Genomic DNA, 27458 nt, shown 5'->3' on the forward strand with positions numbered 1-27458 from the left:
ATACATCATTAATATACATGTGCCCGCTCATTGCAGGAACAGCTTCACCTCTTTGAGGAAGGAGGAGTTGAGAAACGCCAAGCTCATTGGTTCTGTATTACTCTAGCTTAATTTGGCACTGGCTATATCCAAGAAGAGAAAATTCCTCCCTTTTCATTGTCAGTTATGTTCTGTAGACTCATATTTACTTGGATTGGATTAATTCTTTCATGTTTCAGCAGCTTCAGATTTCTGTTTTTATTCTGATTTGTGCTCAACTTTTGTGTCTGATTTTCCCCCCACTAATTTCCCTGTAATTCATTTCTTCCACACTTTGTTAGTATTATCAAGCTTTTGCAATTCATAAAATTAGTCTTTGGATTTCCCACTTGGATCTGTCATAACCTTGACACTTCAGCATTGTACCAAATAAACTAAAATTTTGTTCCAGGATGTCGTCATCCGTATCTTCCCCTAAGTACGGGAATACAAGGCACAAGATGGAGTGGCGTCTTCACCCTCACGAATCGCTCAGTAGGGGAGACAAATAATTAAGCTATGGTTAAGTTACTTGCAATGAAGGAAAAAGTGTATTCTACGTTTGCATTTGTTTGACTTTATCATTCTTTAAATTTAACATATGAAAAGATAATATTTTAGCAGTTTATGTGTTTGGAAAACAAATGTACCAAAAGTGGATGGTTGATGATGACCGATTTAAGAACAATTGTGCAAATCCCCAATTGGCTATATAGGGGAGTGACAGAATTGAAGGGAGCTGCTTTTGTACAGCTCTGCGGGGCGGGAGGAGGGGGCGTGGGGACACCCGGGAGGTCTCTCCAGAAACTTGCCGGTACGTCCAGTCTGGGCACGGCTTCCCGCCGTGGAGGCGCGGAGCCACGGGCGCACCCAGCGTGGCTCCGCCCCGGGCGCGCGGCTCGGCCGGCTCGGAACTACCATTCCCAGAAGGCTGTGCGAGTCCGGGAGGGAAGCGGAGGCGGGGGCGGGGGCGGCGGCAGGAAGGGCGCGAGCGACTGCTTTGGTGGAGGGTTCTTCCTTCGTGTTTGTTGGGTCCGACAGCCCCGGGGCCCCAGACGGAGAACGCGTTCCCGAGCGGCCCCCGCAGCCCCGGGCTTGGCCGGGGAGAGCCGGCGCCTCCACCCGCGGGACGGGCCCGGGGCGGGATGTAGGGCGCTGGGCGCGGAGGCCGCGGGCGCGGCAGGGGGATCGCGGAGGGTGCGCCGAGGATGGAGAGAGCGATGGAGCAGCTCAACCGCCTGACGCGCTCGCTGCGCCGCGCGCGCACCGTGGAGCTGCCGGACGGTGAGCGGGGCCGCGGGGCTGGGGGCGCGGGGGCCCCGGGGAGGGGCGGAGCTCGGGGCGCGGCGAGGTCCGGTGGGAAAACTAACAGAAAGCTGAGCTAACGCCCACATTTACTTTCCTTGGCTGGGAGGGACTGGGCTGGGACCCCCGGCTACCCCTCGCCCGCTGTTCCGGATGCGGCAGGTGGGAGTTTGGGAGCGGCCCGGGCCGGGCGGATTCTGCTGCTGGAAGAAGCCGGACAGACCGAAGTCTGTCCTGACTATCGATTAGAGGTCTTGACGAAGGGACAGAAATATCATCTGGATGGCGGAGACCCGGATTCACAAAACATTACAGTTGTGGGCCTTTTTATATCGTCGCTGCTTGCGGGGATGGAGCGATACCCCCAGATAGTATTGTTTAATTTAGGCTGCTGAGGGGAATTAAGCAGTCTTTTCTTTTTTCAAAATGTAGAGCAGTGTTGTATTTTGACAATAAACAAAAAGGTGTCAAATGTCAAACGTGCACTTAAATTACTATGTTTACATCTGTAACATTTTTCTTTAATATGCAAGTCCGCCTTCTTCAGTTATTCATCAGACGGGTGGGGCCTGGGGCGCTTCTACAAAGAGGAGGAAGGCATGATGCCTGTAGTTTAGGAATTTTAGTTCAGTGTGCCAGGATTCCTTAAGGACAGGTAAAACACTAGAAATAAAAGAGGTGAGAAAGAAAGCCGTTTTGTTCGCAGCCTCATGAATTCGGATGGTTTAGTGGCCCGGGGAGATGGCAGTGCTGCCTCTAAGAGGCTTTTGGTTCTGTGTGCCCAAGTGAGAGAAGTGGTAGTGGTATGGCTGCTGGTGACTTCTTTTTTTTTTTTTTTTTTTTAATGCATTCTATTAATTCATTTCAGTTTTTTCAAAACTTTCTTTGAATTGCTGCTAGAGGTGATTTGTAGGTTAAGGGAGACCTTGGGAGGGAATCATCAAAGAAATGTGGGGTTGGGGACTTTGGAGATAATTTTCTTGAAAAATTTCCCCAGTCTCTACTTATGATTCAGAATAGGATGATTTGTGGTGACTTGCTCCAAAATAATATTTGTACTTGGTACTTTGCTAATATAAAGTCGTAGACTGAAAATAATCCTGATTTTAGTAACTAGACTTTCAGCTTCAACTTTTTGTTTTCTTTCCACCTTGCACTTTTGAGTTCATTTCCTTTTTTTTTTCTTTTTTCTTTTAGTGGAGGAAGTAATCAGGTTTGTTTATTTCTTAATGGCAGTACTGGGGATTGAACCCAGGACCTTGTGCATGCTAGGCATGCACTCTACCACTGAGCTATACCCTACCTCCTGAGTCTTGTTTCTTAAGTGCTGCTCTCTCTCGTTTTCCACAGTCAAATTACTGGTTTGGGGAAGAAGAATGCATGTGTAGTTTCATTGACATGGCAATTTGTATTGCTTATTTTAAATCCAAATATTTTTACATAAATATGGTTTAGAAGACTTTGATAATGTTTCCTGGTTTTAAAAGTAATATTTTCATTGTAGGAGATTTTGAAAAGAAAGAAAAATAAAATAATCTATTATTTAATGCCCAGTAGTAAACAATGTTAGTATTTTATTTCCTTCCATTATTTCTTTCTCTAGCAAATTAAGATCATGCTGTCTATAGTCTTTTATTTTGCTTTTAGAAAAGAACACATTTTAATGTCTTTAAATATGTTAAATAACTTTGTAGAATTTCATAGGATAACATGTAACAAACGAATCAAATTTTTGTTTTTATAATAGATTTTATGAGGAACAGCTTTGCACATGTTTAAGTCTTAGTCTGCTTCGGTAAATATTTCCTTAGGATTATTATATAGAAGAATATAGATCTCATTATATCGACATTCTTAAGGCTCTCAGTATCAGCCTCTCAGCTTACTCTTTGGAAAGTTCACCGACAGTCTGAGAGTCCCTGGAAACTAGAAACTTTTCCCCATGTTGCTGATACTTGGTTTTCTTTGATTGTAATGAGTTTATTCATCTTACTCTTTTAATTTATCTTTGTTTCTACGTTCTGATGAATCTTTTGAATTCTCAGAGATTGACTCGAGTGTGTGTGTGTGTGTGTGCGCGCGCGCGCGTGCGTGCACGTTATATTCTATTTGTAAAAATCCAGATTGCTTACTTGCATTTTAAGGGCTGAGCAGTTCTGAGGATCTCTGTAAATTTAGGAAATGGTCAGATATTTATCTTGCCCTATTAGAACTCAGTGATTAATAAGCATTTGGAACAAATTATTAAGGTTGGAAAGGTTTTAGTCAGCTTTCACTCGAAAATTAACTTTGTTTCATAGGATTAAACTGCAGGTATTTGATTTACTGAATTGGACACTAGGAGGACACAGTTATGTTTCCCTGGATGGTGAAAACCTGAGTATTCCCACAAAGTAGTGGCATACAGGTTGTTCAGTCATCCTAGGCGGGGCTGACATAGGAGTATTCTTGTGGGAGGGGAATTGAAGGGAAAACAATTACTTTAAGGATATAAATTCTCAGTGGACTTAAAAAGTTGGTTTATATTGTCCACTTATGTGGAAAAATAATCTTAAACTACAGCATTTACAGTGAATGTAGTTTGTTTAATAAAATAATAAAGCTTGAGCCATTTGAATATGTATTTGAGTGATGATTAGGATAATTTTTTTTTAATTGCTCCCATTTTATGACTTGAGGAGAAATTGTATATGGTATAATGAATCTATGCTTCCTATTCTTTAAGGTTTTCCTTTTAGTTGTTGAGTTCTGGAACTTTATTAATAAAAATGACCAACATATCTGATAAAGTGAGAGATTAAACTTTTCTTATCACTCTCAAAACTTTTATTATATACTTAGTCCTCATGGTTTCTTCATGAGTGTGGAGAAGGCAGCACCCAACAACTAATTTTATTCAGTTCTTAGTATAGTATTTCCTGGATAGTCTCCTTCTAGCACCATACTTGTGGTTATAGTTATGTCTTCATACCTTTTAGTGTATGTGAGCTGTATTTTTCATAAGGTTAGATGTGACTTAAAAAATAAGATTGACATCTAAATTTTATCTAAATATCCTGTAAGTAAAAACCATGTGAATGAACCTCATGATGCTCACTTAAAATTATGTGCTGTCTTGATTTATAAGTTTAAATTCACAAGTAAGGGTATTTCCTGTTGATGACTTTATTATGGAGTGGCCTGATTGAAACTCATTGTTTAGAAGTTCAGATTTTTATTGGGGCGCGTATTACATGAGAGATAAAGAATGTTGCCATGCTGAGGAAGGCTTAGTGCGGTGTTTTTCACCTACTGGTGGTGACTCGCTGGTAGTTAATGAGAATAATTTAGTAGTTGCAATCAGCATTTTGAAAAGATGAAATAGGAGAGAATAAGACAAATTAGACTGTATTGTATATATTAAGAACAAATATAGTAGACCTTCTGGCTACTATATACAATGCAAACTGGGTGCACTGTAAGATTGTTTCCTCTGGGGCCTCTGGAATCGGCTAGCTTTGAATTCCAGTTTAGCCACTTCACCATCACACAGCTTGTTACTTTGTGCTTCACCTTTCTCATTTGTAAAGTGAGAATAATAACAGTACCTGCTTTATAAGGTGGTTGTGAGGATAAACGAGGTGATGCATGTGCTTGTAAAGGATTTAGAAAAGTGCCGTTAATGGTTTAAAACATGCTGCCTGTTGTTAATAGGGTTCTTTGGTTATTTATTTTTTATAGTGAAAAGAGTTATTGCATCTGCATACTGAACTTGTGAATGTTGACTAGGACTAAGTTATTCTTCATGCATTTACTCAAAAATAGTAAAACAATGAACAAAATTGTGAAGAAAGGGTAATAACTTTTCTCTCTTCTAAATACAGTAGTATGTATTTTTAAATGTATAATTTTTTTTAACATAATCACAATACTGTCATTAGAACCAACGTGATTAACAGTAATTTTTTATTCTTATCAAATACCTGGTCCATATTCAGTTTTCTCCTCTCACAAATTCCGTCTTACAGTTTTAAACTCACAGAGGAGTTGTATAAATAGTAGCGTTCCCTTCACCAAGCTTCCCCTGACGTTCACATCTTATGCAACGGAAGTACAGTTATCAAAACTAAGAAATTAATATTGGTGTAATAATATTGATTACATTACAGACTTTTATTAGAATTTCATGGGTTTTCCCACTAATGTCTTTTTTCTATTTTAGGATCCAATCCAGATTATCATGTTGCATTAGTTTTCATATTTCGTTAGCCTCCCCTGAACTGTGATAACTCTTCAGCTTTTCATTGTCTTTAATGATCTTGAGACTTTTTATGAGGACTAATGACGTATTTTGTGGAATTCCCCTTAATTTGGGTTTGATGTTTTCTCATGACTAGATTAAAGTTACAGGTTTTTGGCAAGAATACTACAGAAGTGATCTCAGTGGATCGTCTCACGGCCTACATGGTATCATTATGTACTACTTCTGGTGATGTTACCCTTTATCAGTTGATTTGAGGTGATATCTGCTGGTTCTCTACTGTAAATTCACTTTTTCCTTTGTAACTAATATTTGGGGGAGATACTTTGATACTATGCAAATATCCTTTGTCTCAAACTTTTCTTATTAATTTTAGCGTTGCTGTTAACTTCTTAAGGGCTAAGGCTTACTACTCTGTAAATAACTTATTAAAAAATATAAACCTCTGAAATGCATTGAATTGAGAAATGACCATTACTAATGTATAAAAGTAAATTCATACACTAGCTGAAATTTGCATAGGTGTAACATGAGACCATAGATGTTGACTTTCTTTGGATTTATTCCATAGAAGAAAATAAATGGAAATGTGAATTAACTAATCAGTAAAAGTATGCCATAAAAGCTTCTGAAATAATTTCTTTTGTTATATTGATGAGAAGCAAGTACTATGTATATTTAGTGGCTTAAAATTATTTTAACATACGTATCTTTGATATTCATATATACTTAAAATTCCTGCAAAGTGCACGTAAGTACGATGAAACATAAAGTCGATAAACACTCTTTTGGAAAGAAAATTTCAGTTGTTAAAGCTACAGAAAATAACAGGTCTCTAATTTTCCCCTCAAATCAAAGCACTTTTGCGATGATGTAGCGGGAACGAGCATTAGAGAGGATAAGAAATTCTGCATTATTGCAAATTTTGCAATGCCTCTTGTGTTTTACACTATCCTTAACCTTCTCCTACCTCTTCTCCTAGCTTTTTATTTTGAGTTAAGAAAACTAAAGTGGCCTTAAGTATAGTATACCTTTTGGGAAAAGGGGGAGATTAATTCTTTTTCTGTTTGTTTTTTTTTAATATTTAGATAATGAAACTGCTGTTTATACATTAATGCCAATGGTTATGGCGGATCAACACAGGTGAGTACCTGTTCCACAAATTTATACTTTTTGAGAATATCAGTTTACCTAAATGTTGTGTACAAACACACACACAAATATGCCCTGGAGCAAGTTATTTTACCTCTGCTACCATTTTCTGTCTGTGAAATAATGAAAAGATTTTCTAAGTTCATGTCAACTGTAAAATTCTATGGTAAGAGATTTTCTAAATGAATAGTCAGATACTAAGACAAGTGTTTGCTTGGTCACTGACAGTGAAAAAAAGCACTGATGGTTTCTGTTAGAGGTCACTACTGTTCTTTATAGCAAAAGACTAAGGCTTATGGACAACTTATTCTACTACTTCGGTGTTCTTTTTATTGATGTAGTGTTGACAATTTTTTTTTACAGGGCACGAATGAGGTACGGTTATCTGGCAGGGTGATGAGGTGTTTACACTTGTAATAGACAGCTGTACTGTGGTTAGCCATTGGGTAGTTTGGTATTATGGGGAGAAAGTAGAGAGACTGTATTTTGAAACAGCTTTAAAATATTAATGTTTTTTTTGCTTTGAACTTCCTGTTTGATATAATTAAAACGTGTTTGTCTGATTTTTCTTATTTGGCCAAAATTAATATAGATAGGCTCAACTTTCTGCAAGGGGAGCAGCCAACCCTACTTTCTTTGTTTCTCAAGAATCTAGAGTGAGCTGAAGCCAACTTAGGTGTCCTCAGGGCAGGGGACATAGTCAGAGCGGCAGACAAGGAGCCCTTCAGCACCAGTTTATAGGTGAGGGCAGTGGGTTTTGGATGATGCTGCTCTGGCTGCCGTGCTCTGCTTAGAATAGTGCCTTGTTTTTTGGCTGATGTGGGACAGAACCTTTTGAATAATTGGTAAGAATAACTAAAGAGCTGTTAACTTAAGTTTATTATGTTTTTAAAAACTTTTTTTTTTGACATTGTTAAATTTTCTTTTGGCATAGGTCTGTTTCTGAACTACTATCAAATTCAAAGTTTGATGTCAATTACGCATTTGGACGTGTGAAAAGAAGCTTGCTTCACATTGCAGCAAAGTAAGACTACAGATATTTTGGATTGAACTCTGGTCTAGAGTAATAATCAGTAAGCTTTGAATAGTGTGTTCCACAGTAGTTATGGAGAGAGATGAGAAGACAGCTGAGTGGTTCTTTGTTTTGCTGAGGGCGTGGTATACTGTGCTTGTATTCTTTCTCTAGATAAATTGTTAATCTTGGGACTGGACTCAGTTTTGTATCTGCTGTTTTAGCTTATTTTAGATCAGATTAGAGGGGGTTAGGCACAGGAATTCTCTTTCTTGGACCTACTTAAGAGGACACATATTCCAGAATTTTACTTTGAGGTTTTTATATGCTAACTACATGTGAAGTTGTTGGCTTTATGTTTTTTACTTAGGTATGAGAATTTTTATTTTTATTCATAATCTTACAGTTTGTAACCAATTCATTTATATCTGGCCATCTTTCAGGTAACTCTATCTAAATAAAGTTGATTTTTCAATATAAATTTGGCTTCTGGAAGGCCAAAAGTTGAGAGTACTATATGATTTCTTTTATGTGCTAATACTTTATTTTGCTTAATGTGAACTTCTCAAATACTTCATAGCTTTTGGTGTAGAACGTACCATCTTTAAAGTAGAAGGTATTTACTGTTTGTGACAGGAATTAAATTGTAGGTTAATATGGATCCCCAAAATAATGTGTTTAACATAACTTTCTGTTTTTCAATTAAGCTAGGTCAACTATGGCTCACTGTTGAATGTCTCTGAAGTGTTTTTAATATTGTTTTAGTTGTGGATCGGTGGAATGCTTGGTTCTGCTGTTAAAGAAAGGAGCAAATCCTAACTATCAAGATATTTCAGGCTGTACACCCCTTCATTTGGCAGCTAGAAATGGGTAAATATTTTTTCTTAAGTAGCTTAAATTGTATTACTCAGTTACGACTAAGACTATTCAAGGCACTCTGTCTTTATTTAGGGATTCCCCCCCCCTCTCCAATATTTGCCTTGGGAAAAAGATCTTGGATTATTATGTTCAACTTTTAAATAATTGTAATATTTAGTAACTTACTAAGATGTTTACTAATATTGTTCTTGAAAATATGTTTGTCAGTTCATTTTTACTTGTATTAGAATGACATTTTATTTTCTGAAAAGCATAATTTCACCTCTTCGTTTTAGTGTCCTTTTTCTTGCTAGTCTTTTGCCACATCTGACTCCAGGGCTTATTTTCCAAATTGCTTGTTAATTAAATAAACAATTTGGAAAATATTATTAATACAATTAAAGACAGAATAGATACACCCAGTTTATGTATAATTATTTGTGAAATAGCTGTACTAACTCATTGTGTGCTATTTTAAACCTACTATACTGTTTTTAAATGGGTTTCTTTCTCCTTTTTTGTCAAGATTTTCAGAGGTCACATCTCTGTGTCTGCCTCTACACTATCTTTCACTTCTTAAAATTCTGTTGGACTGAGAAAACAGACCAAAATGGTTAGAATTATGTTTAAAATGAAAATGAATAGCTTTTGAGTCAAGACCTGAAGAACTTATAAACATTTTTTGAATGCTAGAAAACTTTTCTGTGAAAGTATATTCCTATATGTCTCTTCTTTTGATTACTCTTGAAAATATTTTTGTTGCTTGTTTAGAACAGGAAATCTAGGTAGTTGAGGTGGCTGCCTAAGTGAGATCGATATGGGGCTAAAATTGTCCACTATGTCAGTCTGAGGCCAAATTTTTGCATACCAGGATTAAAGAGGAACCAGAAAGACAAGAACCATAGTGATGTCTGGGTTGGAAAGGGGAGAGGCATAGTCCTTTCATCCTTCTGGTTTGTCCCATTTCCTGATTTAGCATGTGAACCAGTTTAGTTGCCCACTGTTGTAAGAAGTAACATGCTGATTCAACAATTGTTTTATAATAATTGACCACATTAGGTATGTGGTAGGGTGTCACACCCAAGGTCAAAGAGTAGATCATTCATTTCCTTACTGAACTGATCTCAGGTCTAGATACATTGTTCTAGGTGTTGGTAGGATAGTGATAGAGCTCTTTGAAAGTTACATAGAGAAAAATACCTCAGTACACTGTCTCCACAACTGTAAATGAAAGGGCAGATTGGTGCACAGTGGGGATAAAATGCTGTCATTGTAGTAGGAGACTGAGTCATTTAGGAGACCATTGCTTTTTTCCTCCCAGCTTCTTTGAGGTATAATTGACAAATAAGATTGTAAGATATTTAAAGTGTACATCATGATGATTGATCTACATGTTATGAAAGGACTTCTCTCGTCTAGTTAATTAACACACCCATCACCGTACATATTTATCTTTTTTTTGGTTAGACATTCAAGTTGGAGACAATGACATTAAAGATGAAGAAATATGACAGTTGTTATTACATAATTCGCATGGCAAGCCAGTGAAGAGAAAAGGAATAAGAAGAGTCCATAACCCTAACATAACATATAACAGATGCCTTTCTATTTTTGTAAAGATTACTTTGGGCTTTTGATATTCAGTACTTAACTACTTTGGTTTTTGTTTACTGAATGGATACCTTGTACAACTTAGAGGTGCTCAGTAAATGTTTGCTAAGTTACTTCATCACTTATTGCTTCCTGTAGCTTTTGATGTTTTCAGAAATAGCTTTTTTTCTGTAATTTCTTTATGAATTTGGATTTGTCTACACTGAAATAGAAGTCATAGGTGAATTCTGCCCTTTTTGCTGGCTCATCTGATTTCTGGGTTTTTTTGTTTTGTTCCCTTATCGGTCATCTTGAGATGGGTAGACTATTTCTCTTGGCCTGCTTTAGTAGTTCTCTCTTCACCCATCAGTGCTGGGTGCATTAATACCAAGTTGCCCTCCTTTCCAATAGAAGACCCATTAAGCTGCCTCAGAGCACTTGGATGACTGGTCGCTGTGTCATTTGGGTTACCATAAGCTTCCTATAATTGTTGCAGTATCTGGGCAGGAAAATAATTGGCTTCCCAAACAGTAGGATCCAGTGCTGCTCATTGCTGCTCAGGATTGTATGAGAACGTTAAAAGGGAAGACTTAAAAATTATTGTGTATCCTTAAGTTGTATATTGGTTAGATTTGAAACATTTTTTTTCTTAATTTTTTGGGCTAGCATGTGAGCTCATAAAAGGCAGAGCTCATGTGTTAGTTAATATGTTGGCTCCAATTCTAAGCAAAATAGGTGCTCATTTAGTGGGTTGTTTTGATTTACTCAGGTTCTGGAAAATAGCAATAATGATTGTTAAGTAAGAAAAAGAGGATATATTTTTCATATTGTCTTGCACTTTCTGCAGTTTATTTTTAAGTGTTTATTTTGACAGTAGTCTAGTGGTCCACAACAGGCTTCTGAGTAGGTTTTAGAAATCCAGCAATATGGGTACAGACACACACACAAATATAATTAATTTTAATAGGATTTTCTGATCTGTTGTCTCACAGTTATTGAAGATTTATTTCCTAAGGTTTTCGTAACAGTGTGTTCAATGAAAGAACTTTGTAAATGTTTGAACTTAGAAGTTTACTCAGAGCCTTATTTTCTTCCACTTTGATTATAATGCTGATTTTAAATGATATTGAACGTCGTTTTGGATATAAAAATTAAATCAAGAAAAGTAATTTGTTCTCTCTTACAAGGTTTATTCAGTCAATAAAAATGTTAGTTATTGATTATAAGCTTGAATAATAATTAGTAAAGTTTCATTACATTTTACTGAGAGTGCCTAGCTGTGCTTAGTACTGAATTGATGAAAGAAATAAGATATAATCCATAGCATGAAGAAATTTATGATCTGAGTAAAAAAGTATATATACATATATTCTATGTGATTATGTATACTTTCTATATGCCATGTATTGTAGCATACTTGCAAAGGGTTCCTGGCCCCAGTTCCAGTGTGTGTCTATATGTGTGTGTAGGCTTCCCCACCCCAGCAAGCAATTCTCGCATGCCAGCAGAGTATCCAAGAGTTCAACTCAATTCTGGCACTGTGCACACTATCAGATAGAAGCAGATTCCATTGGGAAAGGGCTCAGTCCTGTAAGACTGCCCTGCACTTCAGATGCCCGTTGCAAGCTCAGTCACAGGTTGGTGCTTCTGACTGACCAGCTTTAAATCGGAGGTTCTGACCACCCCCTCCAACTCAAGATCCAATCACGAGTCCAGGCTCTTACCAATACTTGACCTCCTGGCTGTAAATCAGAGATTCCCATGATCCCTTTTTTTGAGTTTAATTAATTTGGTAGAACAGCACACAGAACTTGGGAAAATCCATTTGTTTACTCATTAGATTACTGATTTATTGTAAAAGGGTATAAAGTATATGAATCACTAGCCAAATGAAGAGATACATAGGGTGATGTTCTGAGCAAAGGAGCTTCTGTCCTCAATGTGTGGCAAGGAGAAGTATTTTGGTTCCCCTACGTGGAAGCTCTCCCTGAAAGGAACAAAAAGCTGTCCTTTTGCATCTTTATGAAGGTTTTATTACATAGTCATGATTGACGCAAATTACTGGCCAATAGGGATTGATTCAACCTCCAGCCCCTCTCACCTCCCTGGAAATGGGGATTGAAAGTACCCTCTAATCACAGGGTTGGTTCTCCTGGCAGCCAGCCCCTACCCTTGAGTGGGATCCAAAGGCACCTTCCCTGAAACGGTTTCAGGAAAGGAGGCCCAATGGTCTTAATCACTTTAGGAAATTCCAAGGGTTTGGGAGCTGTGAGCCAGTAAGTCTGGATTAAGACCAAATGTATATTTTTCCTATAAATCACAGTATCTCAGTACTCATATTAATACTATATATACACATTATATATACTACGTTGTATAACATTATATGTGATATACTATTATGTGTATCTGTTTGTTGTATTTTTTTATGTGTCTACATAGTCATTTACTCAAATAGAGCATAAACTTTTTTAAGCCATGGATTAATTCAGTACTAAGCATAGTTAAGCATATACATAAAATATATATTACATATATATAAATATATAGTGTGTGTATATATCACTTTGTTTCCAAAACATGAATTTTCATTTCATTATTTAGTGAAGAGGAAATTGAGATAAATATCGAATAGTGACTAGGAATGGATCAAGCTAGGAGATACTGTGAGCGAATTGAAATGGGTAGGCAGATCAGAAGAGGGCAGAAGACTTTTATAGACATGTCTCCAAATAAGATATACAAATGACCAATAAGAACATGAAAAGATGCTTGATATCACTAATCAGGGAAATGCAAATTGAAACTACAGTGAGATACCAACTCACACTCATTAGTATGGCTATCACAAAAACAGAAAATAAAAAGTACTCTGTTGGTGATAAAGGAAAATGGTGCAGATGCTCTGAAAACTAGTTTGGTGATTCCTCAAAAATAAATAGAATTACCATATGATCCAACAATCCCACTTCTGGGTATGTACTCAATGAAATTTAAAGCAGGGTCTTGCAGACATATTTGTATACTCATATTCATAGCAGTATTCACAATAGCAAAAACAAAAGGAACCCAAGTTTCCATTGACAGATCAGTAAGCAAAATGTGGTATCTACATACAGCTGAATATTATTCAGCCTTAAGAAGAAAGGAAATTCTGACATGCTACAACATGGATGAGCCTTGAGGACATTACGCTAAATGAAATAAGCTAGTCACAGAAGGACAAACTGTACGAGTCCACTTTTATAAGGTACTTAGGTAAGCCCAAATCGTAGAGATAGAAAGTAGAATGGTGGTTTCCAGGGGCTGGTGGGAGACGGAATGGGGAGTTACTGTTTACTGGGTATAGAATTTCAGTTTTGCAAGATGAAAAGAGTTCTCAAGATGAATGGTGGTGATGGTTGGACAACAATATGGATATACTTATATCACTGAACTATACACTTAAAAGTGGTTAAGATGGTAAATGTATATTATGTGTATTTTGCCACAGTAAAAAAAAAATTGAAAAGGAAGTGAAGTGGGTAGGTGGATGCATAGATATGCGTTTTATTAATTTTGTGGTTGTTTTTATAACTCATCTTGGTATTTTAAATATTTTACAATTAAGAATGTAGCATAGAACATTGAGACATCATTTTCCTCTATCCATTCCCCTTCCATTAGACTTATATTGTCTTATAGTTCTAATGAAGGTTACCATTCCAAATATTCTGTCGACACTAGAAATTTCTCAGCCTTTTAAATGATGAATTTATCCTAATGGCATGAAAACCTCATTGTGCTTTTTCTTTATCCCATTATCTTTGAGTCATAGGAACAATTTTGTTTTGTTTCAGATGTTACAGTATTTTTAAAAATATTGCGGGTATAGATTCATACTTGCCATCAATTAATGTTGAGTGTAGTTAATATTTCAGTAAAATAATTGTCATTTGTTTATTTTTCTAGTACTAATTATCTGTGACTGTCTCTTTTTCTTTTCAGGCAGAAGAAATGCATGAGTAAATTATTAGAATACAGTGCTGATGTCAACATTTGTAATAATGAAGGCCTTACAGCAGTAAGTGCTAGGAATTTTTATCTGATATTTTGAAAATACTTTTTAGAAAACAATATTGAAGGTGATAGTAATGCAACGTACAGGTATTTCTGCAAGTTACTCCTCTGTCGTGATTGAGAAGATAACAATGATTTGAGATACAGTTCTCAGCTCTAGTTATTAAGTTACAGTTCACCACGTTTCTCCTTTCTCCTTTTTAAGTTTATGACCCTTCATTTATTTTGAAGTCTTGTTCCCCTTAGCTTTTGTCACTGACTTTTAAGGAACTTCGTAGGAGCGTCTCTGCTAAGGTGTGTTCATTGTAGGAGAGCTGTTTTTCATTATGTCCTTTAAAATTTTTTAATGTGTACATTGTAGAAAAATTGGATGGCTATGTTTTTATAACTCATCTTAGTTATAAAAAGGAAGGGAGAAAAGGTTATGAAGGTAAAGATCACTCACCTCTACTCCCTGCACTCAGAGATAATCACTGTTAATATTTTGGCCTGTTTTCCTTCAGACTTGTAATATCTTACTTAAACTAGAATTTTTATCCATTTTGTCATGTTGTTTTCTTTTCAAAATAAGTTAATATATTTTTGATCCACACAGATATTATAGGGAGGTGGTGTGGGATATTTCTGAAGAGATTGCTGAAATCTGAAAAATTTAATCATATTGTCATTTAATGGAGTGTTATTTGATTTAGAAGTAGAGATGAAATAGAATTATGTGATTATGAAGAAATTGTTTTGAAGTTGTGACAAAAAATAAATTTTATTTATTAAATTTTACCTTCCTGTATGTGAGGTGATGGGTGTTTTGATTAACCGGATGATGGGAATCCTTTCACAATATATATCAAACCATCACAGTGCACACTTTAATGTTGTACAGTTTTGTTAGTTATATCTCAATAAAGCTGAAGAAAAATTATTTTTACCCTTTGGTAGTATCTGTAGATTTTGAATCTTTTAATTTGTGAATTAAGAAGAATATTGAGTATTTAAATACCATGCTAGTTTTCAAGGCCTTTCTGATTAAAAATTTTTTTGGTGGATGTGGAGGGAGCTGGGGCATAGAAAAACTAGCTTTCCTAAGATTTAGATTATTCTATAAATGACTTCTTAAAGAACAAACTCAGTCATCATTATTATATGGAATCACCATTCCTGTGATAATCCAGATTTTGTTATATATTAACAATATAGTGCCATCTAGTCTGTGAAGAAAAACTATTCCAAATATCTACAGGATTCTATGGTGATATGGTAGTTACCACAGAGGGTTACAAAACTATGGAATTGACATAGCTCTATCCTTAGCACACTAGTATAGGCAAGATAAGCTGTTCAGTATTGACATAGTCTGTTTAACTGCAAAAGTTTTTATCTGCTAATTTTTCCCCTTCATTGCTGAACTTTGAGGGAAGTGAAGTATAAAATTTTTAAAACTAAAATTTTTATTAAAAAGTTATTCATGCATATATTTAAAGAGTCAAATAATTCTGAAGGCATATTGTGTAAAAATAGCCTCTGCTTTCTTTCTGCCTTTTACCTGTGGGGGATGTATATTGAGTTCTAGACAGTTTTACTACCTGCATAGGTCCATGTGTCCACTACCACAGTCAATATTCTAGACATTTCCAACTCCACAAAGATGTTTTGTATTGCTCTTTTATAACCACACCTTTTCTTTCCTTCACTCCTGTGCCTAACCCCTGGCAACCACTAGTATGTTCTCCATTTCTAAAATTTTGTCATTGCAAAAATGTAATGTAAATGGAATCATACTATATGGATTCTCTGCAGTGGGCTTTTGTGTGCTCATCATATTCCCTGGAGATGGATCTAGGTTGTGTTTATCAATTGTTCTTTCCTGTACATTGCTAACTAGTATTCCTGGGTGTAGATGTGCCACTGTTTGTTTAAACTATACACCTGTTGAAGAACATCCAGGTCATTTCCTGTTTGTGAATAAAGCTGCTGTGAATATAAACAGTGTACAATTTTTTGTGTGAACATACAAGTTTTCATTTCTTTGGAGTCAATGCCCAGGAACACAGTTGCTAGGTTGTGTGGTGCTTTCGTGTTTAGTTTTAAAATGCATTGCCTAACTTTTCCAGAGTGACTGTATCATTTTATACCCCTGCCAGCAACATATAAGTGATCTGGTTTTCTGGTATCCTTACCAGCATTTAGTGTTGTCGCTGTTTTTAGCCATTATGATAGATATGTGTGTAATGTTATCTCATTGTGGTTTTAATTTGCATTTGCCTAGTTGCTAATGTTGTTGAACAGCTTTTCATGTGTTTCTTTACCATCTGTATATCCTCTTATGTGAAATGTCAGTTCGTGTCATTTGCCCATTTTCTTCTAATTGGGTTTTTTTTTTAACTGTTGAGTTGTTGGAATTCTTTATATTTGAGGATGCTAGACATTTGTGGGGTGGGTGAGTTGCAAATATTTTCTCCCAGTCTTTAGTTTGCCTTTTAAAACTCTTAACAAGGTCTTTTGTAGTGTAAAAGATTTAAATTTTGATGAAGTTCAGTATATCAGGTTTTCTATTTATGGATTATGCTTTTGGTATGAAGTTTGGGAACTCTTTGCCTAGCTGTAGATCCTGAAGATTTTTCTATTTTTTTCCAAAAGTTTTATAACATTTTATGTCTAAATGTATGATCTCTTTTGAGCTAATATTTGTATGTGATACTTAAATCAAGGTTCATTTTTTTACCTAAGAAGTCCAATTACTCTAGCACTGTTTGTTGAAAAGGTTATCCTTCTTGCATGAAATTGGTTTTGCATCTTCCTCAGAAATCTTGTGGGCATATTTGTACGTGGTTATTTCTGGGTCCTCAATTCCATTCCACTGATCTCCGTCCTTTTGCCAGTAACACACTGTCTTGATTATTGCAGCTATCTAGTAAGCCTTACTATCAGGTAGAGTAATTCCTCCCACTTTATTTTTCTTTGTCAAGATTGTGTTAACTACTCTGATTCTTTTGCCTTTCCATATAAATTTTAGAATAAACTTGTCTATGACAAAAAATCTTTCTGAGATTTTTATTGGAATTGCATTAAGCCCATAGATCAATTTGGGGAGAATTTGACATCTTTACTGTGTTGAGTCTTCCAATCTATAAAGACAGTATGTCTCTCCATTTATTTAGTTCTTTGATTACTTTGATCAGAATTTTGTATTATTCAGCATACAGATCTTACGCATGTTTTAAGTGTACAGCTAAGTATTTTATTTCCTTTGGAGTGATTGTAAATGGCATTAGGTTTTTAATTTTAATTTGTGCTTGTTCACTGATAGTATATAGAAATGCAATTGCTTTTTGTATGTTGGTCATGTATCCTGTGACCTTGGTCAAGTCACTTATTCTAGGAGTTTTTTGTAGATTCTTTGGGATTTTCTATTTAGACGGTCATGTCATCTGCAAATGGAGATAGTTTTACTTTTTCCTTTCCAGTTTTACTTTTTCCTTTCCAACTGTATGTCTATTTCTGTTTCTTCTTTTATTGCACCCTAATTTTTTTAAAGTTTTCTAAGTACTTATCATTAATTTATTATCAAACTTTACCTAGCTTTGTAAGTATCCTCATAACATTTATTCAATACCTTTCATCTTGATAAATTTTGAAGGAGTCTTTTATGGAGACTAAGCTGGATTGATTGATTTCTAGGCCTGCTTTATAGAGTTGTTTGAAATGTCTCTTCACCATCATCCTGGAGATTCCTTTGCCTTTCTCTGGTTTTGGGTTTTTACTTACAGGCATGCCTGGGAGATATCACGGGTTCTGTTCCTAACCACTCCAATAAAGTGAATATTGCAGCAAAACAGGTCACACAATTTTTTTGTTGTTTCCCAGTGCATATAAAAGTTATGTTTACACTATACTGTAGTCTGTTCAATGTGCAATAAAAATAGCATTGTGTCTAACAATGTACAGACCTTAATTTAAAAACTTTAATGTTAAAAAAGTACTAACCTTCCTCTGAGCCTTCAGTGAGTCTTTTAATCTTTTTGCTGGGGGAGGGGGAGGGTCTTGCCTTGATGTTAATGGCTGTTGACAGATCAGGGCAGTGGTTGTTGAAGATTGGGGGCGGTCTGTGGCAATTTCTTAAAATAAGACAACAGTGAAGTTTGCTGTATTGATTGGCTCTTCCTTTTATGAACAAAGTCTCTATTGCGTGCAGAGCTGTTTGATAGCATTTTACCCACAGTAGAACTTCTTTCACAATTGGAGTCAGTCCTCTCAAGCCCTGGTGCTGCTTTATTGACTAAGTTTATGTTGTCTTCTGAATCCTTTGTTGCCATTTCAACAATCGATTAACTTCACTGTCTTATATGAGCTTGGTTTGTGGTGCTCCAAAACACTTAGAAGTAACACCAAAGATCACAGGTCACCATAGCAAATAACAATAATAATGATAAAGTTTGAAATATTGTGAGAATGACCAACATGTGACACACAGACATGAAGTGAGCAAATGCTGTTGGAAAAATGGTGGCGATACAACTGCCTGATGTAGTAGAGCTGCCACAAACCTTCAACTGCGAAAACAAACAAGCAAAAAAAACCAACACAGTATCTGAGATGCTCAGTAAAGCAAAGTGCAATAAACACAAAGGTATGCCTGTCTATAGGTTCTTCTGTGCCTGTCTTTCCTGATAACTATTCTGTCACTTTGCTGGAGCACATTTTCGAATAGTTAACTGAGAAAGGGTACATAGGAGGTAAATTTGTTGATTCTTTGCATGACTGAATAATACTTGAGTCTTTGAGTCTGTCTGATTATGTAATTGATAATTTAGTTAGTAGTAAATCCTAGACTGGACCTCTTTCCTTAGAATTTTTAAAGCATTGCTTTGTCATCTTCTAGCTTTCAGTTTTGAAGTTTGGTGCTGTTTTGATTCTTGAATCTTTTTATGAAACCTGTTTTGTTCTTTTCTCTCTAGAAACTTATAGAATCTGTTATGTCCTTAGTATTCTAAAATTTCATGATTATGTGTCTTGGTTTGGATGAATTTTATCCATTTGGCTGAATAATACTGAGGCTCTGTCAACCTAGAAACATGTAATGGAAACTCATGAGAAATGTTCATGAATTATTTCTTTGATGATTTCTACTCCACTGTTTTCCCTGTTCTCTCCTTTCTGAATTCCTGTTATTTGAATATTAGGCCTCATGTGCTAGCCTTTTAATTTTCTTTTGTTTGTAATTTACCTTTTCTCTTATTTCTCCATTTCTTTGTCTTCTTGTGCTTTCTGGGAGACTTCCTCAATATTATCTTCTGACTCTTTTGAGTATGTATGTTTTAATCACAGTATTAATTTCCAAGAATTTTTCCCCCCACTGCTTCTTTAAAAAAAATATTATTCTGTTCTCATTTCAAGGACGCAGTCGTTATGTTCTGTCTCTGAGAGTGTTAAATGTACTTTTTTCTTTTGAAGTTTTTTTCTATATTTTTTTCTTCTTTACTTTTTGTTTTGTATTTTGTCTTTCAAATAAGATGCATTCGTCAAATGCTTGGTGGAACAGGAAAAGGCTATTTGAAAGCTGTCTGAATATGTGCGGTTGCTCACTGTGGGCTTCAGTGTATGGTGATCTGCTTGGGCAATTGTCTTTAGAATCCTTCCTAATATCAGTTTCTCTAGGCATTTACTGTTGAGCTGATCAAGATTCCTCAGAAAATCCTTCCACCTGCCAGGAGGATGTTAGCATTCTCCTCTGCTCAGCATCCAGAATGCTTTAGGATTTCCGTATTCAGTATGTAAACTTGCACATCATCTCCCTTTTTCAGTGTGATATTCTTGCTTTGGTGGGCCTGGTGTCTTATGTAGCGACTCTGTTTTCAAGCTTCTTGTGTTCCGTCAGATTGCAGAGGGGCAGTTACTAGCCTTGCAGAGTTGGGAACAGATGGGGATCTGAGGGTCTAAATCTTATTCAATAAACTTTGAATGATCTGTTTTTAGTCCCACATTCACCCTACTGCAGAGGTGCAGCAGGGTGCTTACTACCTGTTCTTGAGCCTTTTGGGAATTCTGTGATCTGAGTCTTCTTCCTTGGCTCTCTATTACTGGTTTAGGATTCAGGTTTTTGTTCTGACAAGTCATACAAAAGCTTCCATCTCCCAAAATGTGTTGCTATTGTATTCTTTCCTTTTCTTTATCTTAATAGGTCTGTCCTTAAAGAAAAAGTACTCTTTACTGTCACTTCAACGGTGTTTGGGGAAGAAGTAGAAGCTGATGCAAGAGTTCAGGGCTACCATTTTAAAACAAGTTTCATGATATATTTTTTAATAGAAAAAAATCAGGTAAAAGATGCATGGACAGCATAGTCCAAAGTTTTAACATTGATTATCTTTGAGTGGTGGACTTGGCATGTGTTTAATATTTTTTTATCCTCCTTATGTGTGTTATTTATACATAATACATGTGTTACATGTAAAATATAAGAAGGAAAGAATATGACATCTATTGTGTTAATTACTTTTTAACTTATGTTTGCTTCTAGGGGAGGAAAAATATCCAGTACCTTTTCTCTAGAGATAAGCTGTATGTATATACAGTCCAGGGTCATCTAAGAAGCAGAATATTTGGTCATCCTAAGTTTAGGATTTTTACCTACTTTGAACCATAAGTGCTTGATTTTGAAATACATGGTGGTATAATCTACATTTTGATGCATTTTTCCCCCATAATAAAAATAAGGAAAAAAGTATATTGGCTTTAGTTTCAATCTTTCCTGTGCATGTCATGCTCACAGTTGAGAAATAATTGCAGTATTTATCTACTATTTTTATATGAAATACTATTACATTGATGCTGAGTAACTAAATGGCTGCACAGATACACTGGCTGGCTGTGAATGGGCGGACAGAGCTACTCCATGACCTTGTGACAACACGTCAGTGACGTTGATGTTGAGGACGCGATGGGGCAGACAGCACTGCATGTGGCCTGCCAGAACGGTCACAAGACGGTAAATTAGACCTTGAGGACTTTAAATTAAGTTGCATGTGTTTATTTTATTATATTTTATTTATTTTAAAAAATATTAAAAAAATTTTTAAATTTGTGGTGTTTTTATTTTTTTAAATTTCAGATGGAGGAGGCAATTAGGTTTATTTATTTATTATTTTTCACTGTTTTTTTTTAATGGAGGTACTGGGGATTGAACCCAGGACCTTGTGCATGCTAAGCACTCACTCTACCACTGAGCTACACCCTCCCCCCATGTGTTTACTTTTGAAGACCTTGAATTGATACAAAGTTGGGAACATGAAGCATCGTAGCAAAATCTTATAACAATTCTGCATCACATGATCTAATTAATATATGCCATGTGGATGAAAGGAACAGAAAATAGTGCTTTTAAATGTTTAAAGTGTTTGTAATTTAGATTTCAATTATATTTTGATTCACAGATTTTAATAGCTGAATATATTAAAATTTAAATGTGTGTTCATGTATAATTGTAACAGTTATAATGTTCTGTTCTCAGTTTTATCAAATAACTTTTTCATGTTTTTTTACCATTAAGACTCGATTTTGGGGATTAGGCAGTGAAGAAAGTGAGCTCTGACATTGCTTAAGTAGTACATCTTGGATTGTCATGTATTTCTACTCTCCTGGAATATGATACAAGTATTATGATGGCACAGTTGTTTTATTTCTTACTCTTGGTTTCTAAAATGCATTTGTTTTATGACAAGTTATTTTTTGTTATCCCTGTGTATAAACATTTGGCTTTTAAAATTGCTAATAGTAAAAAAATATTAAATAAATTGCTAATAGTTTTCCTTCTCGTTAGGAGACTGCTGCCTTATTTAAAGATTGTTAGCTTAAGATTTTATTGGATTTCTGTTTTCTGTAATTTCCTATTCTGGATACTTTCAGTCCCTCCCCCCCAATCTTTTAACATTATTGATAATAGAATATTATTTATTAACTAGCTAACCATAACAACAGTGAAAACCAACCAAAAACAAAAAAAATCACCAGCATCTACAAAGGTACAGAAGTTTGTTTGTTCTTGTACATACTTTTTCTGAGCCTTATATTTTTGTTGAGAGAATTGTAGGTGGGATATGGATTTCTATCTCTGCAGATACTTTTTTCCTAACCTGGGTTCAGGAGGTAGGATCCTGTGTACTTAGAGGCTTTTTAAGTATGACCTTCATTCACAGACTATTACTGTTCTTTAAGATAGTGAGACCAAGGTTGACGTCTTATGTTTAGTAAGAATTGGATAAAAAGAGGGATGTATAATTTTTTTGGTTTCCTGAAATTTCTTCTGCATACCAATGTTCATTTTTATTCTTTTGTCTTTTATCATCTAAAAACTAACCCAGTGTTCTCAAGGAGTATACCTTATCATTAGTTTTTACTTTCTACAATACTTCTTAAATATTATTACATTTAATATAAATATTATTATATTTAAGAAGTATTCTATGTGGAAATAAAAATTATCTGAAATGTTCTAATCTTGAATGGCCCCAGGTTTTAAGCAACTGTTGCATGTTAGAGAAGGAGTCCTGCTGGCAGCTTTTCCAGGACAGAAGAGGACCTACTTTCATGTAAACTCTCTCTGCTGTAAGAAGTGAGTGGAGTGTCATTTACTAAGATTGCAAACCCTACTTATTGCCCAGGAACTTGATAGTAAAAAATGGAATTCAGATTAGAAATTATGTACAAAAGCTAATTTTAGCTGCCTTGAGCCAGTGAAGAAGCAAGAATTACTCAGAAAACCTTAGTTCAAAACATGTGCATTATAGGGTGCATTAAAAATTTAGAATTGCCTTCTGAAGTTACTGAAGAGTAGTTAGTGTAAGTCTAATATACTCCATATGCTTTACAACCTAAAGCAGGTGTGGTAAAAAATTAGGGGAGAATTCCTTTTAGTCAAATGCCTTTGAAGAATTGTATTTTCAGATTTATAGAGGGCCTGATTTCACTGTAGTGATGAGTTTCACAAGGTGAGATTTTACAGATATAGTAGAGGAGGAAGGGTACAAAAAAGCCACGGTGACTTGTGATTAATTGAGATTCTTTTCTGTCATAGTTGCTCCATTATAGTTATCTGCGAGGATCACATACAAAGAGAATGGTTAGCACTGTTTTCTGATTCGTTGTATGCATTTTTAATCCTTCAACTAGGGCAAGAAGAAATCTTGAAACATCAGTCTATCTCCTAGCCTCCAGGTTGAATTACACCTCTAAAAATCTGTGATGATAATTGTGCTGATAACTACCTATATCTCATACTTGCTCATGTATTTCTGAGATATGTTCAAGTCTCAGTGGTTGAGCATATTGTTTTATTTTGAGTTGAATATGATTTCAGGACTGAGATATGGTGAGCTATTACAGGGTAGGGATTATTGATTTTTTTTAACCCTTTGTGTATCTTTCCATAAATTGAACATTGGGTCTGAAATGCTTTGTCAGGTGTCAGCAAATGAAAATGGCCTTTTCACTGTCTCACAGTAGCCAGTTTTTACATAAATTCATTAAAAGGTCTTTAAAACTTGTGTCCATGTAGATATATACCAGAGCACATAGGTTTCAAGATTTTTTTTAAGTTTAAAATTAATAATATACATTGGTTTTATATATTTTATAGAATAAAATGTTAAAACTTTAAAGGGGGAAAGATTCCATTAAAATATTTTAGAAAGCTTATCAGCTCTTTCAAATTAAAGAAGCTGATTTGATAAAGAAATCCCTTGAAATTTACCTTCTAATCTCATTTTAGGGTAAATCTCAAGAATGCATGAAAAGATTTTGAACAACTGACCAAGAGCTCTAAAGCCTTGTAGAATTTATAATTGAATTCTGTATTCTTGCTTTGATGACAAATAATTTTCAGATTTATATTACTTTTTTTTTTCAGATAAAAGATTTGGAAGAAAGATTGATTTTTGTCATTAAGTAAGAAATCAAGTAATTTTTGCCATGATTTCATATAGATATATCTGTTTCATTAGAAGTAAACCAAGATAAGGGCCTCTTCAACCTCTTGTTGGAAGGAAGTGGTGTAGGCAGTTGAAGAGTGCAGTCTGACCATCTTTGTCCTTGCAGCATAATAGCACTGTGATTTAAAATTGCTTCTAATATAAAAATGATCAGATAAAAGAAATGATCATAACAACTCCTTAAAAATTTAGTTTTCTGTAATTTCCCTTAGGCCAGCTGTTACTAGCTGTACAATATCAGAATTATGGTTCGTCTTTGGATATTGTTTTAAAATAAACATTTGAGATTTTGGTTATTCATCTCGCTTATTATATAGTCTTTGACAGCTTTTTCTTCCCCTGCCCTTATCTGGCTCCTAAAGTATATTCTGTCTACTGATTACATAATTAAGGAAAGCGTTATGAACACTTTGGAAGACACTTAAGAGTTATGATACTGTTGGTACTATTACTACCATTGTTAATATGGATGATGTGATTCTGAAAGAACAGTACGGAGTGTACTGTCTGGACTCTTAATACTTTTGTGCAATAAGCTAGACCCCGTGTGTTGTTTGATTTTTAATCTCATTTTTTAGAAAGTGTATAAAACCTAATATTATATTCTACGTAGGTATAATTGACTCCAGTGTTTTTGGCTGTAAATTGAACTTATGTTTTGGTAACTTTTTTCTTTGTTACTAGTCCTTTAAGATTTATTAATGTGTTGAATTGCCGTAAATGGTTGATCCTTGTTTCCCTGGAATAACTTGGGTTTAGAAACCTTAGAGAACTGTTAAATGGTTCAGTCTCAATTTATGTAAGTTAGAGTACACAGCAGGATTAATTCATGGACTAGTTTCAGTTCACTTAAAAAATTGTTTTTATCAAAATAACCTTTATATTGCTAAATTTATATAGCTGAATATGAAGCTTCACGAACAGTATAAAATGGTAGTTGAACCCTGCTTAGAGTAGATTATCTTTGATAGAACTGACTGCATTTCTTTTTTAACTAAAATTGTAGACATGTTAAGGAACAGTGCTCACCTGCTGTTCAGTCAGCTCTCTTGATATCTTTAGCTAGTTTCCAAGCTGTTCATCCAAACAATTACAGGACAGCCATGTAAACTTAATTGAGAGCTTTTGCAAAAACATTAGCTGAATTCGGCCTTGAAGCAGAAATGTAGATGTAGTTAATATTTTAGAATATATTTTTAGGTTCAGAGTAATTTATTCTAATGTTAGAATTTTCCTTCAATCACTCCTGAGAAATATGAGCAAATAATAGAAAGTTCCTCTATTATTGTGATTTTTCTGACACAACTGGATAATACTGATTTTTACTGGATATAACATGAGAGTTCAGAGTCTTGATGGGCTTGTGTGGACAGGTTTCTAGAGAAGACCTCTATAAACCAGTCACTGATTAACGAATTGGCCATTTTTCGTAGTGTATAGATTGTGCATTGCTGTCCTGTCATCAGAATTACTTTTAATAAGAGATAAAATCTTTTTGTTGTTGCTGTTTGGTTGTCATTATTTTAGTAAATGATAGTACCACAACTCAGAGTTTTACTTGTAGTTTAACACTGAATGTCTGTTCCTGCTTACTTTGATCAGTGCTGTCCAGAGAGTTGACATTGATAAAGTAGAGCTGCCTTGGATTTCTTGCTTTGTAATTTATCCGTTTATTGGGCACAGGTGGTCTTGGTTAGTTACTGCCTTCAATTAAATGACTTTTGAGATTGACCCAAACATTAGCTTTGCACATTAGTTTTTCCACTCAGGATGTTGTTTTATCACTTGAAAGGTCACAAAGTTTGTTGAAAATGTGTTGTTTCTTCTTAAGGATTTCTTGAAGGCCATATGAAAGTCCCTTTTCAATGCTTTTCTTTTAAGATTCCTTCCCAGTAGTTTCTTATTCTAAAGGAGGAAGCCTCCCATCGTAGGTTATCTAGGAGTAGGAGAATTGTGTGTGTGTGTTTAATGGGGAGAGGCTTGGACAGGGAATTTGAAGTTCTGAATTATTTTAAAAGCGTGTTTTGTTGGGGAGGTTACAGCTTAGTGGTAGAGCACATGCTTAGCATGCCCCAGGACCTGGGTTCAATCCCCAGTACCTCCATTAAAAATAAATAAATAGACCTAATTACCCCTTCCTTCCCACCCTCACCCCCCTAAAAAAAAAAACCCCAAAACAAACAAAGCGTATTTTGGTGATCTAAATTAGACACATAACATGATTTTAGTTCAGTGTGGTTCTTAAAATTATATGTGTTCTGTAACTTGGAAGATACAGGTGATCAGTTACCAGTCACAGATATTTGTTAGTATACTTTTACACGTTCACGTTTACTAAATTGTAAGCTACTGAGCTTAATTTTACCAGTAAATGAGAAGCCATACATTTTTGAGAACAGAACTCACAACCATCGTAAATTACAGTGATTTTTTTTTTCTTTTTGGACTTCACAGCTTACAGTCTTTTAAACAGATGCAGCAGTTTTTGCAGAAGTATTTGTGTGTAGGGGTTTAGGGGTGAGAAATCTGCTAAAACAAATTGAATCCAAATCTGTTGTAGAGAATCCTATCAGTTTTTCTGGGTAGCACCAATCCCCATCTAGCACCCTACATATTTTATTTCTTGTGTCCCTTTGTTTTCCTTTTCCACTAGAATGTAAGCATCATGAAGGCAGATGTTTGTCCATTTTGTTCATTGCTGTGACTCCAGCATCTAGAGTGGTTTATGCTACTAGCACACACAGATGTTGAAATTTTTGTTGAAAAATGGACAAGTCAAATGCAGTATCATTCTGAGTAGTTTTTTCTGTCATTTTCTTTCCATTTCTGAATGTTTGTCATTTTTTTTCTTTTTTTTAAGTTGATGTATAGTCAGTTATAATGTGTCAATTTCTGGTGTACAGCATAATGTTTCAGTCATACATGTACATGGATATATTCCTTTTCATATTTTTTTTCTTATGCTTTGTCTGTTTATTATTCTTTATTTACTGGTGCTACCGAAATGACCCTTGTCCTTTTTTTCTTCTGTACCTGTAAGTGAAATGTATATTGATAGTGCTGATTCTTATAAAAGGTGGTATCTGATTTGTGTCTGTTGCTGAAAATACCTGCTTTTGAGGATCCTTAGGAATTTAGTTGAATCCAGAATTTATTCCCTTTGATTATGTTTTGCCTTTTGCTTCTGTGTAATTTAAAATCCTCAGGTAGTATTGTTTCTTCAAGAGCTTTTATGTTTTTAATTTTA

General features: G+C 35.4%; 1 protein-coding gene across 1 annotated transcript in view; it reads left to right on the forward strand.

Moving 5' to 3' along the window:
- The first annotated feature begins 966 nt into the window (after nt 1-966).
- Nucleotides 967-27458, forward strand: part of HACE1 (HECT domain and ankyrin repeat containing E3 ubiquitin protein ligase 1) — a 90611-nt gene continuing 64119 nt past the window's right edge. Inside the window, 7 exon segments of the mRNA XM_032484430.1 lie at nt 967-1302; nt 6652-6706; nt 7650-7739; nt 8493-8597; nt 14163-14238; nt 21081-21131; nt 21133-21213. Coding sequence (XP_032340321.1) covers nt 1227-1302; nt 6652-6706; nt 7650-7739; nt 8493-8597; nt 14163-14238; nt 21081-21131; nt 21133-21213 — 534 coding nt within the window. The 5' untranslated portion in view covers nt 967-1226.

The sequence above is a fragment of the Camelus ferus genome, chromosome 8 (genome assembly GCF_009834535.1).
Source record: "Camelus ferus isolate YT-003-E chromosome 8, BCGSAC_Cfer_1.0, whole genome shotgun sequence".
NCBI classification, from domain to species: Eukaryota; Metazoa; Chordata; class Mammalia; order Artiodactyla; family Camelidae; genus Camelus; species Camelus ferus.